The sequence below is a fragment of the Podarcis gaigeae genome, assembly GCF_964106915.1.
Source record: "Podarcis gaigeae genome assembly, chromosome: 12".
In the NCBI taxonomy this organism is placed as follows: Eukaryota; Metazoa; Chordata; class Lepidosauria; order Squamata; family Lacertidae; genus Podarcis; species Podarcis gaigeae.
In genome coordinates, this window is record NC_139688.1 from 32876534 (window position 1) to 32892015 (window position 15482).

At 38.8% G+C, this 15482-nt stretch overlaps 1 protein-coding gene across 3 annotated transcripts in view; it reads right to left on the reverse strand.

Moving 5' to 3' along the window:
* Positions 1-469: 469 nt before the first annotated feature.
* Positions 470-15482, reverse strand: part of CRPPA (CDP-L-ribitol pyrophosphorylase A) — a 56543-nt gene continuing 41530 nt past the window's right edge. The window contains exons 10-11 of one of the 3 annotated variants that reach the window (XR_014556738.1): positions 12070-12177; positions 470-939 (exon numbers count right to left, since the gene is read on the reverse strand). Coding sequence is in view for 2 of the 3 variants with exons in the window: in XM_083705306.1 (XP_083561432.1) it covers positions 835-939 (105 nt within the window). In the remaining variant the exon portion in view is untranslated. The remainder of the gene's footprint in view (positions 940-12069; positions 12178-15482) is intronic. The other 2 variants (XM_083705307.1, XM_083705306.1) reach the window with 2 other exon arrangements.

Below are 15482 nucleotides of genomic sequence, written 5' to 3' on the forward strand. Positions count from 1 at the left end.
TCTGCTGCGCAAAGTGTGGATTTGGCCTAAGGTTAAGTGATGACAAGAGACAGAACCAGGAATTGGTCTTTCCTTGCTGGCACAGGGTGTGTAATGTATGCCTTTGAAATATGAGGGGCTTCCTTCTTTTCTTCATTGCAAGGGACAGCTCCACACATGAAAAAGGGAACATCTGAAGTCGAGGGAAAAGCCCACTTACTTCTTTATCTGGGGTTCAAAGCACAGCAAGGTAGTACAATACACACACAATCCATTTAATAAATGTCAGTATGAAATGTTTTGTTCAAATAACACCTATAATTGATTTCCCCTGATTTAAACCAAAAAGTTATTTGAGAGAAGGTGAGGGAAATACTGGTTGCCTTAAACCACAGGGTTGGGTGGTGGTGTTATGCTTGGATCCTGATTTTGGGTTTCCAACAGGCATCTGGTTGGTCCCTGTGAGAACAGAATGTTGGACTAGATGGGCTCTTCTTATAGCTTTAATTAGCCAGTGTAATAATATAGTAACGCATGCTTAGCACTTCCTTGTGGAATAGCTGCATTTAAAGCGCTTCACTCTGGTTAGAGCATGTCCACACAGCTTTGAAACAATTTGCTTCTGCAATTATATCCCTTTAGAATACAAACAACCTTATTTATCATAGTCCTTAGTTCTCGCTGCCCAAAGGCACTCAAGGTAACATAGCATAACATTCTGAACCTTATAGTAGCTATATTTCAAATAAGACCTCCCTCTTAAATATTTAAATGCCACCCAAAATATACTCTTGGTAGATTTCATCTTAAAAAGCCTGCATTGACCCCTCCTTGTAATATCTGCACATCTCCTTTTCACGCTACTAGAAGCTGTCCAACATATGCAGGATTTCTGTCTCTTATTAATGCCATGATAAGAGCAGCAGCTGAATCCATGGTCTCTTGAAGCTTCAAATTGTCCTGAAAGAGAGCAAAAAGATACCCATTATCAGCTGCTTTCATTTCTAGGATGGGAAATCAAAATATGAATTTAAAATATTAATGGGGAAATGGTAGGAATTAGGAAGAAAAAGTAGGAAGCAGATAGGCCCATATCTCAGTAGCACATGACATCCTTTGGCTGCAGATGGCCAGAGATTCAATTTTTGAGATCTACAACTGAAAAAGAATCTTAGGTAGCAGGGCAGAGAAATAACTCTGCACAATACAGTGGAGAGCAGGTTACAACAAGTAAAGCACAACATAAATATTAAATTTATTTTTTAAAAAAATAAACTCTTCATTCAGTTCCCACATTTTTGACTGACAATGGTCAGTGCAAGAGGGTCTCCTCTATTGACAGATCCTTTGAATCCTTTGAATTTACAGATTGTTAAACGTTTTTGCTGTGTTCCCAACATGTTTATGTGCAGAACCTTTAGTTTCTGAATGATTGCTTTATGGCTTGGATTCATTAAACCCAAATAAAAATAGAAACAAGAATCAGACAGTCTTTCTAATATCTAGCTGGACCTGTGAGTGAGCACTTCGTTCCAGTGATATTTTGATAGCCAAGAACCTTTCTTGGAGTTTATACTGAATTAAACTGGCAGTGCAAACTGACTCAATAAAAGATGTCATGGTCAATCATATTTACAAGTGCTCCTGCCTTTCTTTTCATACAACTTTCTTTCTATAGTGTTACAATCCTGCTTTTCAATATTCTCATTGAGGGAAGCCAAATATTCAACAACGGGAAACATCACAGACTTAGATACTTGAAAAGTTTAGTCATATTGTAAACCATTAAACACAGAAGGATAGGAAAAACAAAACGAGCAGCCGAGATCTTGTTCTTGTCCCACACCAATTATCTCATATTACCGACCACCCACTGCTGCCTCTATGGTTCTGGCATCCCAAATGTGTGATGCTTATGGAACATGTACAGAAAATTGTTTTACTCATCAGTAAAACCTGCAACAGCAATCCTAGTAATTGATCTTCCCTATGTATCACGTAAATTCTGTGGTAATCTACTTCCCCATCTCCAAAATGTAGACTGTATTGTTGTTGAACCGCAGGATCCATTAACCTAGTACAGTTAATGCTGTATTGAAAAATCTATCTTCCTGGCGTGTAATATTTTTTTTTACTGTTATTTAAATAGATGATTTACTGCATTAATATACCAACCAAAGAACAAAACATTTACAGCGCCATGTGAATGTAATTTGGAAAACAAAGCATTTTGGAATCTTGCCAGTCATACAGTCTATAAATTCATATTACAAAAGTTTGATTCCACAAAAAGATACGCACCCTCTGCTTTTAAATAAGAAATGCCTTGTAGCTCCAGATGGATTCGGATGAAGACTTACTACATCTGATTCGAGTGGTTTCTCACTATGTGTGGGCGCCCATACCACACACTGATGTCTACTTTTGCTTCAATACTAGTTGGATTATGGTAATAGGCTGCCGGAAAGCAGTCTCATATTTGTTTTCAAGTAGAGTTATTGGTGATCAGTAACTTGTATTCTATACATTCAGCTATGCCACTGTATGAAGCGAGACCACACATACAACACACAAAACAACATTGCCTAGACAAGTGTGCGGGCCTTGGGAACAGACTGGAGGGGAGCAGGCTTCACTCTGGTCTGCCCTCAGCCGCTTTAAGGCATTCCACAATCGGGGTTCCATTGCCAAGAAAGTCCTCCTCCTTGTTGACCAGGGAAAGAAACTGGGCTTCTTTATCCAGCCCTCAGAACCTTTCCCAGGCCCATGCCGCTCCCCAGCTCTGCATTAAGCATAGCCTACTATACAAATATATAGTACTTATTCTACAGCTCAATGTAATTATTCCATAGCTTGATGTAATTAATGAAGATGTGGAAAGGGCAAATCCACAAATGGTCAGCTGTGTCATTCCAAGCATCAAGCCACATCATCAAGCCACAACAACTACAAATTGATTAATTGTTTCTAGATACAGTGGTGACAAGGTTGAAATAGATAAGAGCCATTTTATCATCAAAATGTCTACAGGCATGTCATAGAAGTCCTCCAAAGGTTTTAAAATATCACCCAATAGGCCACTAAACCTTCAAAAAAAATTCTGCTGAATAACTTCCTGAGTAACTGTGAGCAATTCAGTGGGAGGAATCATGTTAACAGCCCAATACAAGTCACGATTTCATAGTGAGACAAGGTTTTTAACAGAGGCGCAGCCACGTCAACTGGAAACTCCTAGGGTATTCATGAATTTATGGGATTCCTAAGTCTCCCAGAATGAACAAACTTAATGGGCCCAACTCTTCTGCACAGAGGAATGTTTGCTGTCTGCCTAATTTCATGAGAAAGAGATTTACTAGTCTGGCTCTGACTATGACAATAGGGTCTCACCTTCAAACCACCTGATAGGTGAAAAATACTAGGTTCAGAATGCGCCCTGGAGAATGCATAGGCCCAGTAACAACACATACCAGCCCAACTGTTGTCATGAAGCCATGGCAGCCTGAGGTGACCCTGTTAAGGCAGTCTTGGCATGAATGTTGATCGATTCTGACTGCAACAGGTTAAGCCAACTTTTAAAAATCATGCTATTTCACTGGCAAACAATAATGGCTGGGAGACAGAAGGCCAAGGGATCATTGCCCATTGTATCTTTTTACCCTGGGTTCAGGTGAGTTGAACTTCCACTTCAACTGAAATGAAGAATAAGCTTATATTTATATTGACAGATGTGTGTAACTATATTAAAAGATGCCCAGATGTTAGCTGCCGCAAAGAACTAACAAGAACGTGAGGTAGTATTCTGTGCAGCACATTTGGCATTTCATTTGGGTGGTCTCAGTAAAGAATTCTGAAATAAAATCCCATAACCTGTCTAACAGAATCAACAACACACCTGCTTCCAACCGAGGGGGCAGGGAGAGACTGACTGCTATAACTGTATCATGTTTGGGAAGGTGAAAGCATTATCAAGATGCACGAACTTCACTTCCTTTTGCTGGTGAGGTGTGGCATCATCACAATGGTTTTGCTCCAAAAGCCCTTGGAAATCTGGATGATGTACTAAAACATACATTGTATTTTGAATACCCATCTTTCAGTACATCTGTATCAGTATAAACAGAAGATTGTCAGTTGGCGACAGAAGAAAAAGGATAGTCTGTAAACTATTTTTATGGCTGCTAGGAGTTACATTTGCGGCTTGGAAGACCCACCACACTCCTGTGTTAAGGAAAACTGGTTAGACATTTTTGTACTACTGGAAAACACCCAACCATTCACCCAGAACATGCCAAGAGGAAACGCAAAAGAAAACAAAGGAAAATATGCAAAATTACCTTTAAGATGTAGATCACGGACAGGAAGCCTGTGACCCTCCAGACTGATTGAGGTATTTTTTTCATATATATGCCTCATTCACTCACATCCATTTATAGCATGTCTAGTCTATTCTAAGAAAGTAAATTAACAATTTGAGGCACTAAAGGTGGACAAATCGTAACAAAAAAATATGAATTCTAGGATACAGACAAAATATTTGTGATGAGGAAACCTCTTTACCCAAAAACACAAGAATGCAGAAACTACAATCTTCCAGATACTATTGGACTAGAATTCCTGCCATCCCCGACTACTGTTCATACTGACTGGGGTTGATGGGAGTTGGAGTCTAACAACATATGGAAGGTTGCAGGTTCTCTACCTCTGCAAAAAATACACCCTTGTCTTTATTTATACCCTTACCTTACAGTATTGTACTTTCACTGAACTGAATGTCTTTGGACAAGATAGTGATGCAGAAAAACAACAGAAAGTGCAACCGCCCCATTGTTTCCTGTTTTCAAGCATCTTAACATCTCATCTAAAACAGAATCCATTCAAACTGCATCAGGAATCTGCCTATCTAGAGCAGGAGGGCATGTGAAGAATTAAGTGTTCTACTTGTGATGAAGCAGATCAAGAAGAAAGCAACATTTTCATTTTCTGTTTTCCTATGCCCATCATGCATACACATATTGAGAATACAACCTCCAAATTCAGCTTTCAGACTTCAAAACCTAGAAGTATGTCCAATGTGAATCATACTCAGAAAAGACCCATAATAATTAATGGACATGACTAATTTGTCCATTAATTTCAGCAGGTCTACTCTGGATATTGCCACAATACATCAAGTAAATTAATAAAAACCAGCATACTAATAAACAGAAAACCAATAAACTAGTGTTCTACTCATTAGGCCTTGGCTGTTAGGATTTGCCACCAACCCTACTTAATCAAGAACATCCTTTTTCAATTTTGCATAAAGCTCATCTGAAAAGTGTTTCCTCTTTTGTTTTGTTTTTTAAGAATCTGCTTCTTATGCTATCTACTTCACATTGTTGTTTTACTGAAATGTTAGTCGTGCAATTTATTTCCAATGCAGACAGCAATTATTGTGTGCAGCTTGCTTTCCACCTTCACCCTGTTCTCATGGTTTTGGAGGTTTAATTAAACCAAGATTGTCAGGTTTTTCTGTTTCTGCACTGTCCTCTAAACACTAGATTCTCAAATGTCTGGAACGCCATATATCCTAGTTGAATATGTTTTCAATTCCCATTTTGTTTCATGAAAGTTGTACTGCCCAGCACTAATTTGGAGTTTGAAACAAATAATTCGAAGTACAATTATGCTCTACAAAGCCAAGACTTTCTTAGTGACAGTGCTCATCTATACTCTATAAATCAGTGTTAATCATCATGATTGGAGGTTTTCCTACTGTTAGTTGCTTCAAATCAGTTTTGAGAAGGAGGCCACACAGTTTTGAAAAGGCGTAGCCAAGGATGTGTGCAGCTGCCCTCCCCATCAAGTAAATAAAGAAAAATACTTAACAAACTGACCAATTACATCACAGATAACTTGGTTCTGTTTCTCCCTCCAAATAAATCCTGGCTATGCCCATGAAACTACATGTTTGTTTTTTCAATTCACTAAATAATGCAGATTAAACTTCACATTTTCACTCTGTTAATCAAATACAGCTATTTTGAATTATTTTAAAACCAAAGCCCAAAGAAATATGAATGAAACGCACAACTTGAAACACAGTGCGGTCTAAGGTTTACATTAACACATCTGTAGCCTCACTTGGGAACATAGTCAGTACTTTCTTTTGTTGAAAATTCAAATTAAAACTAATCATGTGCTGAAAAACACTGAATAAAAAAAATAGCAGTGAAAATATATCTTCTGTAACAAGCCTGAATTCCCATGCATATGAAAGCAAGCATCACTGGGCCTACTTTTGAGTAGATAGGTATAGGATTGTGTTGAAAATGCAAGTAAAACAGTGGGAGAGGAGAAAAAGAGCCAACAAACAAGGGCAATTGAGTAGCAACTAAATTCTAAGATAATCTAGTTGTTTTTGCTTTTTTCCTCATTTCCACTTTTGTTCCTACAAAATTGTTTTGTCTCTTTCACACAGATTTGTGTTTTTAATTGTGGTGAAGAGTTAAATAAAGATATATAATTGCTCTGTGGAAAAAATGTACATTTGTGTTTTCTGTTAGGAGTTCACCCTCAAAACTAGCTAGGCTTCAGCATAATCTAAAAAGAATGCTCTATGTTACTGATTAAAACAGAAAAATGACATGACAATACCCATGAGTAACTGCTTCCCCTCCAATAGTCAGACAGCAATAAAACTTGCTTTCAAGCAGACAGAAAATGCACCAACCAACAACAGTCTGTACTAGACGTATTTGCATAGTACACTACATAGCTCCATTGGTTTCAATTTACATGCCTGAACAGCATCCCCAACTTTGATTCTACTGGATAAGGATTGTTCTTGGCTACAGCTCATGGTTAGCAATCTAAACCATGAGCCCCGGTTTAGAAGCCAAACTGTGGTTTTAGCAGAGCATAATAGTAAGAATGACCAGTGTAGAGAAAAGTGACTATCAACTCCTCTCCAGGTACCTGCACATTCACATGGTTCAGGTACACAAAGCTTGTGGTGTTTTATGAACCAAGCCATAGTAAAAATAGTAAACTAAAAGCAGTGAACTACTTGAAGCTCCCATTTCAACCATTGCTGTAAATGGGCTCCACACTCCCTTATAGTTGATCTCTATAAGGGAAAAAACATGGGGAGGGGTTTGGGAACATAGTGTTATATAGACCTTTCCTGCTTCGCCATTGACTTCCAGCACAGTGTTTGTAGACTGATTTTTTTTTATAAGATGTTTTAATGTTATGTCTAATGTTATGTCTTACTATGCATGTGACTACCTTGGAAGGTCTTAGCCTAGAACTATCTGAAATTATGGATCCTAAACATTTCCATTATCATTATTATTTGTAATTATTCTGTGTGGGAGTGCTGGGGTATTCTTGCAAAAAAAAGCAACATTGTATATGCATACTCCTTATTTGGCTGTTTTATTTCTTTTCTACTACATTCCATGGTATGATAGTGAAAGAGAACAATACATTGTGTCAATGGTTTCTCACAAACATTAATTTAGTGCTATGGTCTTACGGCACTAAAATGATAAAATTATCAGAGATGAATAGCCAAAATAATATTTTTATGCCATTATGATAGATGCATAAAACAAGGGTTATCTACAACATGTTACAGTAAACTAAAAGCATTCAAGGGTTGTTTCACACACTATGTGTGCAGGGATATTTTAAGAATATACCTAAAAATGTAAACTATAAATGCAAATGCAGGTATCACAAGGGCATACTTCCCAAGGAGCAATGATTGTGCCCTAACATAACCAAATATTGCAGCCTAAAACTTCCAAATTAATTATGTTTGGATATTTGTAGTTGTATCCACAATTGCTGAAAAGATTCTGTTACTAATCCCACTTAAAATTTTGTTTTAAAAATGTCAAATATTACTGAATCAGAGTAGCTGGGTACAAAAAGAGTGTCCTTGAACCCTGAATCCATTAGGTCCAGAGAGAACAGGCAACATAATCCAGGACGAAGTTTTCCATGAACCTAGGATGGGGAAGCTGTGGCTGTTGAACTCCAACTCCCATCAGCCCTAGCCAGCATGTCCATTAATCAGGAATGATGGAAACTGTAATACATTGACATCTGTGAGGCCACAGGTTCTCCATATCAGCCATAAATAGATGCAACCCAGAAAAGCATCTGCAGGACAAAGAGTGCATGGTGACTCCAAGAAGGAAGTCAAAGCCCACTCTGGGGACTAAGCATTGAAACTCTCATTAGAAATATGTATTCTGTGATCAGAACTGGAAAGCAAGAATGGTCACCGTTTAAACAGCATGAACACATTCATGTAGAAAGAAATGTGTTTTTCAGCATTGCATTGTCAGAATGCATGCACTAGCATGTCTTGTGTCAATATAAAATGTAATAATTTTGGCAATACATTTATAATTATAATCAGGACAAAATGAAGATCTATTGCCTTTTACTGTAATTATATTAATAAAACCACTGCTGACTGATGAAGAAATATGATAGTTATGCTCCAGGGATTAAAAATGAGAAATCAGTGACGGTCAAAAAAGTTGAGCAATCTAGTTTCTGGTGAGGTATTTCACTAGAAAGATAACGTAAGCCCTTCCTGAACTCTGGTTTCTTCTGAGCCCCCTATTTTAGACAGCCTCGTTTCACAGGCAACTGTGTAATTGACTCACTGTCTTACAATTATAACATATAACAATGGTGACTATAAATAGAACAATTCCATTAAAAAATACAAAATGGTTGTAACTCCAAGAGAAGTTTGGTGCTAAAATCTCTTTGACCCCATTGAGCTTTAATTAGCCAGTATATACAGCTGTATTCTTCTTTAAACTGAAAAATAGTGTTAGAAAACTGTTTGCAAATTAATATTATTTATACCCCATTTTTCTGTACAAGTACACCTAAAACAGCTTATAAGAGTAGAATGGTATCTGCCTCATTTTAAGAGTCATTTTAGAACATTCCACTCTTACATTAAAATAATAATTTAGTGATGTCTTGGCTCCCTGGCAACTCCAGACAGGATTGGGAACATCCCATATCTGAAACCCTAGAAAGCTGTGGTCAGTTAATAGAGACAATAAATACTGAGTTAGATGGACCCCTTGATACTATGCAATTTCCTATGTTCCTATTTTAGCCATTGACTTCCCAAATTAATTTCTAAAAAGAAAGAAAAAGGCACTGCCGCATTCCCCCAGCCCTGTGTATTACAGTTCAGACACCTTGGATCATCTGCAATGAAGAACAAAATGTATTTTATTTCTATTGATGAGCTAGCTGCTGCTGTAAAATTTTCCATGGGGTAAAGCAAATTGAATTAGACAAACTGATACTCTCACAAGCTACATATGAAGAGGTATCACATGTATGCTGCCTTGGGTACTATGATGAAAGGATGTCAAGATATAACTGTAAGACAATAAAAAAGTGTCCCCTCCCCCATCAGGCACTGGTTTGTGTGACTTTTTTTAATTTACTGACTTGTCAAGGGACACTGACAAGTATCATTTTTTTCCTTTATTTAGGAAGAACACATTGCTACAAATACACATTGCTACAAATAAAATACGTTTGTGTGTTTGTTTTGTATTTTGCTCATTATGCAGTATGCAAATGGAACCATGCACAACTGAAAACAATTTAACAAAAAGTACAGAGAAACATAGGGACACTCCACAAAGTAGGTCACATATTTAAAGGCCTTTAAAAAACATTCATTTCTTCCCATCACTTTATTTCATTTTAACCAATACCACATCTCTCTTTTGTAACTCTGCTCTCACTTTCCCTTCTCTTTGTGTGGCATATGCTACTCAAAGAAATATCAACACTGTAAGCTAGACCTCAGAGTACATGGAAGAACACTGTATTGGTGGCTTTATTAGGCTGTAAATGTTTTCCAGCGTTACCTCCTATAATAATCTAAAGCAGAGGTGGCTTTGGCCCTCCAGATGTTGCTGGACTACAACTCCCATTATACCTTACCATGGCCATGCTGGCTGGGGCTGATGGGTGTTTATGAGTTTATTGGTGTCTGGAGAGCCAATGATTAGGCCCCACCCCAGTCAGAAACTGTGTTTTGTTCTTAATTCTGTTCTTGCCTGCCTGCAAACAGACATAGACAGCCTAGAAACAGTTGCCTACATACGGTTCAATAAACCGAGTTGTGTGGCCCATATCTTGTGCTATATTGGATACAGTTGTGTTTTTCTGAACTTTTGTCATGATCCATCTTGCTGTCCATGAGTTGTTAGCAGCATGAGCAGCATTTTAAATTTTACAACGTTGAGTAATATCACATTACCTTTGATCAGCAGGGAAGTCAAAGAAACACAATCTAATTCAATGGATTCAACCTCATATACCTCATATGTGTTTATTTGGTACACACATCATTCTAGTACACACATCATCCACCCGTCATCCAATAAGCTTTATTATTTTTAATAGTAACAACCACCCTTTCCCTGGTGGAAATAGCTTCAGGTTCAAGAAGAAACAATTTCAGTGGGACCAGAAGCACATCTATGAGCTAGTTCGCAGATCAGGCCTACATGATTGTCTTGGGGAAAGAAAGTTAGACTGCATATCTTTTTGGAAATGATATGCAAAGTAAATAAATATAATTTAGAGAACTAGAATTAATTGAATGTAACCAAAATTTGCATAAGGAACTGCTGATGTATCAGGAAAATTGCTCACTTCTTATCTTTATTGAATTTAGTTAATTATAATTATACTACACCATCTTTTTTACTAAATCTACATGTACATCATTATGAAACACCCGCAACCAGCATATTATTGCCTATCTATTGTAGAAAGCAATAATTATATCATTTAGCTCCATTTGCCTTGATGTTCTGATACAAGTTACCACTGATTTAACCATTACATTCCAAGTATAAGACGTATTTGAAAGGCCAATTATATTATAATTATTATTTGTTCATATGGCAATTGAATGCAATTTTTAAAAATGTTTTGGCACTTTTATAATTAGTGACATTATTTACACAGCAAACACTTGCTACACTCAAAACAAAGAGCAGTGTAGTTTTTTACCTTTGGTTATAAAATACATTTCACCGTATGTGATTAATGAAGGAGTGGGTTTAGAATAGCATTTTGGCTTAAACCACAAAAGATGTTTGCTTGAGTGATAGAAGGCTTCTTACATCAATGCAAATTACTGAGAGATCACTAAAGGGAATCAGGGCATGTGTGGAAATGAACCAGAGAAGGTAAAATAGTATAGATGGCAGAAGAAATAATTTTAAACTGATTATAAAGAACTTTTGAAGTCTGCATTTGGGATTGTAAAAAAAATTCTTTCATTGGGAGTGATCCATCTGTATAGGGCTTATGTGTTAGCACCAAAAGCATGAACTTGGCCCAGTAACAGATGGGCAGCTAGTGCAAAGTCTTGCAAACTAGGGGATATATGCTGCTGTTGCAGCATGGAGTTTTTCCTTTACTTGGGAATAAGACCCATAGGAATCACCAGAACATACTTCAGAGTTGGGATCTGGCTGCAAGCCCATCTGTAAAACTGATGTAACTGATGAATTGTGAAAAGGAATCAAACTGAGAAGTCAAGGCAGAAGTGCTGTCCATTAAAGAGATAATGGAGGGGCATTTAAGTAGCTGAACATATTTGATATCAAACTATCCACAAAACTCAGCAGCATGGATGGAATATTTTGAATGTTTCAGCACATTAAAAACAAAACCTGAAATGCAAATATAAGAGATTACTGGCTAATTTCTCACAACAGTTGAGAAGAATGGTGTCTGTAAATTTAATCTTATATCCCAAGTTCTAAAAATGCTAGAAATCCCTTTAAAAAACTATTTGAGGATTATGGCTCATTCTGGGAGCACTAAAGAAAACCTTTGCTGGTGTGTGGTGCCTGCAGGGTTGGTAACAGAAGATAAATTTAGTCACTCGTCTTTATCACAGCCTTTCAAACCCAATGAGCTCTGATTTATGACCCTGGCTTGTTCATTAACTAGAGTTCCCTCAGTTCAGACATAATAAGGAATTCCATTTAGTTTAAAACCAGTAACAAATGTATCCGAACTTCTCACCTGGCACATGCCAGAGAATGCAAGCACTCAAACCCAGTGCTCATCATGGTTCATGCACTTACATCAGAACTGGCTCAGTGTACCTCCAGAAGTCTCACCATTGCAGACCTGTTTAGAAGCATGGAAGTTATCCCCTCACTAGCAATCCATTTCTTAGATATGAATCATAACAATCAACACTGAAACATTCATCAGAATCTATGTTTTATAAAACAATGCAAGAAGCACAAAATACATTAAGTCAGTTTTGGAATGAGTAATTCAGATGCCCTGTCTTTGACAACTTGTCTCTGATCATGAATCAGTTGACACAGTGTGTACTTTTCACTTGTTTTGGCAAACATGCTGGTTTCCATTAGCAGCATACTCATGTAGTGTTTTCTTTATACACTGTTATGTTTAAAACAGCAAGTCTGTAATAGCTTTCAAAGAGGCCTGATGTATTTGTGGTGAGGTTTTTGTTTTGTTTCATTTCAAGAGCTGGTTATAAGATGCCTGGTCTGTGGCTGGCCTTTTATGTTTGGAATAAAGAACCTTTATTAGCATCTCATATCAATAAAAAAATCCACAATAATGTGGGTATTGTGGTAGTGCAAACACAGGATATTAACAATTTCCATGGTCTTTTTGAAATATCACTTTGTTTCTGAAAGACATTATTCCTGCATACAGGTGGAAATTCAAAATGCAATTATTGTGCTGCTGGAAAAATTTAATATTTCCTCAACGAGTGTTTTTATTGGAAGTGCTACATGGTGTGGATTGTACCTGTGATATCACAAACAAAAAGGGATAGAACCCAGCCTTACCCATGCCATTTATATTTTGTAGATTTCTAGTGTTCTGTAACGAACCTAAAGAGGCTGTATCTCTGACTGCAGTATTTAAGTGCGAAACAATCCTAATTGTCTAAAAATATGTTCAATAACTGGGTCTAGATTCTGTTCTAAAGCATAACATTATTTCACTTTTATGAAGTTGCTTGATTACACATAGTTATTCATCACTCAGCAATTGCAGTATCAATTGATGGTTGGCATTTGCAAAACAGTCTTCAAAGATAAAACTCCAGAGGGAGAGCTTTTATATCATCTCATCACCCTAATTTTCAAAGGAAGCAATTCACATACTGAGTTGCAAGTCATTAAGTGATGAGAAGTCAACTACATACATGTGTGAATCAAAAGTCCAAAGAAACTAAACGCACATCGCCTAGATTTTGTGTTCTAACTCCATGAATAATAATTCAATTACACCAAAAATGAGGGGCAGTTAAGATAACAGAATGATTGAACACTACTTCCAAATTGAGTGGCTAGAGCAGAGGCTTTCAACTTTTTTGAGTCCACATCTCCCTTGACCAACTGCACTCTTTCTGCAGCTCCCCAGTGGAGAAACGCTCTCCGAACCAATTATGTCACCCCTTGCCTGCAGAGCTGACAGCCCCTCGCTCCTTTTTGAACACCCTCCCATGGAGTGTTCCCTCAGCCTCCTCTCCTCTCCCCTCTCCTTGGCAGTCCTCCAGGCAGACGCCGCCACTGCCCCTGGTCTCTGAGCCACTGCCCCCCACCCCAAAGAGAGGTGCCTCCTCACACTGCCCCACAGGGGCAGAGGTTGCCTTCAGCCTTAGAAGCCTGAGGCCAGCACCTTATTCACCTTGGCAGGTAGCAGTGACAGCAGAGGGTGGCGCTGGGCCTTCATGGTGGAAAGGCTCCCCTTCGACACCGGGCACTCAGTTCCCATCAAGCACAAGAAAGGCCAGTGTGGTGCCTGCCTGACTGCCCAGCATCCCACATGTTTGTCCGTTCCCAACAGCAGGGGCTGGGGGACTGGCTGGCTAGGCTCCTTCACCTACTTGCTTACTTACTCTGAGGCCACCTCAGCTCCTGGAATCCAGCACTCCCTGGCCAGCCCCTGAGGAAACATTTGCCTGGGGAGCAGGTAGCCAGGGCTGTTGCAACAAACAGCCACACAAGCCTTTGGGATGCAAGACAGCCTCAGAGGAGGGAGGGAAGGAAAGAGGGACAGAGGCCAGTGTTGCGTGCAGCATCCCTGACCATCATTCAAGGCACCCTAGGGTGCCACGGCACACTGGTTGAAAACTTGAAAAAACCGAAAACAGACAAAAATCACATGCAGTAAAATGGATTGTATCCGGTGATGCCCTTGTATTCATGAAATAGCTTTTGAGCCAGAGGAGATCTCTACTAATGAAAAAGCGAAGGCAATTTTCACCAATTCACCCTCTGCCCTCCAAATCTACTCTACTGGGATCAGGGACTCTCCTGAACAATGATGGGGTACAGCAGAACTTTCTTTTGTTTCTTCTTCCCTCATCTGACTACCCTGCATAACAAAACATGGCAATGTGCAAGAAAAAAGAGGAAACAGCAGAGTAGTTCATAGTGCTACAAGTTTTTAAAAAGCTAGGAGAAAGCAATGTTTCATCAGTCACTGACTACAATTAAAATGTGTTCACCTCTCAAATGTGACTTACCCTCATCACTATAAGGATAATTTAGTGCCTACAAGATGTGGGTCACAACATTGATTTGAAGCGGTGGAAACAATTGTGAAAAATAAACCTAAGATTTACTGCTTGTTACGCTTTAAAAGAGAACTGTTTAAAAATGATCCACAGGTGGTTTTTGACACCAAGTAAATTAGCCAAAATGTCTAGAATCTAGATCTAAGGATGACTTATGTTGGAAGTGTAAAGAAACATCAGGTACATTTTATCATTCATGGTGGTCCTGTAGAATAATAAAAGAATTTTGGGAGATGATATATAATGAACTTAAGAAAATGTTTAGAAGAACATTTCCCAAAATGTTTTTGGGAATAATAACAACAGAAATATCAAAAAATCAAATTACTCTTTGGATGTATGCGACCATAGACGCTTGAGTTCTGGTAGCACAAAATGGACGAAGTACCAACATAAAAAGAATGGCATCTTAAGCTTTTAGAATATATAGAACTGGCCAGCATGACAAATAGATAAAGATGACAAGAATTTTAAAGAGGATTGGATATTACATATAGATTACCATATTTTTTGCCCCATAGGAGGCACCGCCCTATAGGACGCACCTAGTTTTTTTGGGGGGAAATAAAGAAAAAAAATTATTTCTCCCCCAGGCATGACCCCAGCCCCCAGAACAGCCTGCTATCCGCAAGCCTAGGGAGCCGCACCGGTCTCCCCAGGCTTGCGGACAGCTGTGCAAAGCCCAGGCGCGCTCTTCAGTGCGCCCAAGGCTTCGGAATGCAGGCAGCTCTGCGTGACCCTCCAGAGCCCGGCGCAGCTTGGTGCCGGGCTCCGGAGGGTCGCGCAGAGTTGCGCGGACCGCAGGAGGGCAGGCAGCTCTGCACGACCCTCTGGAGCCCGGCGTGGCTTGGTGCCGTGCTCCGGA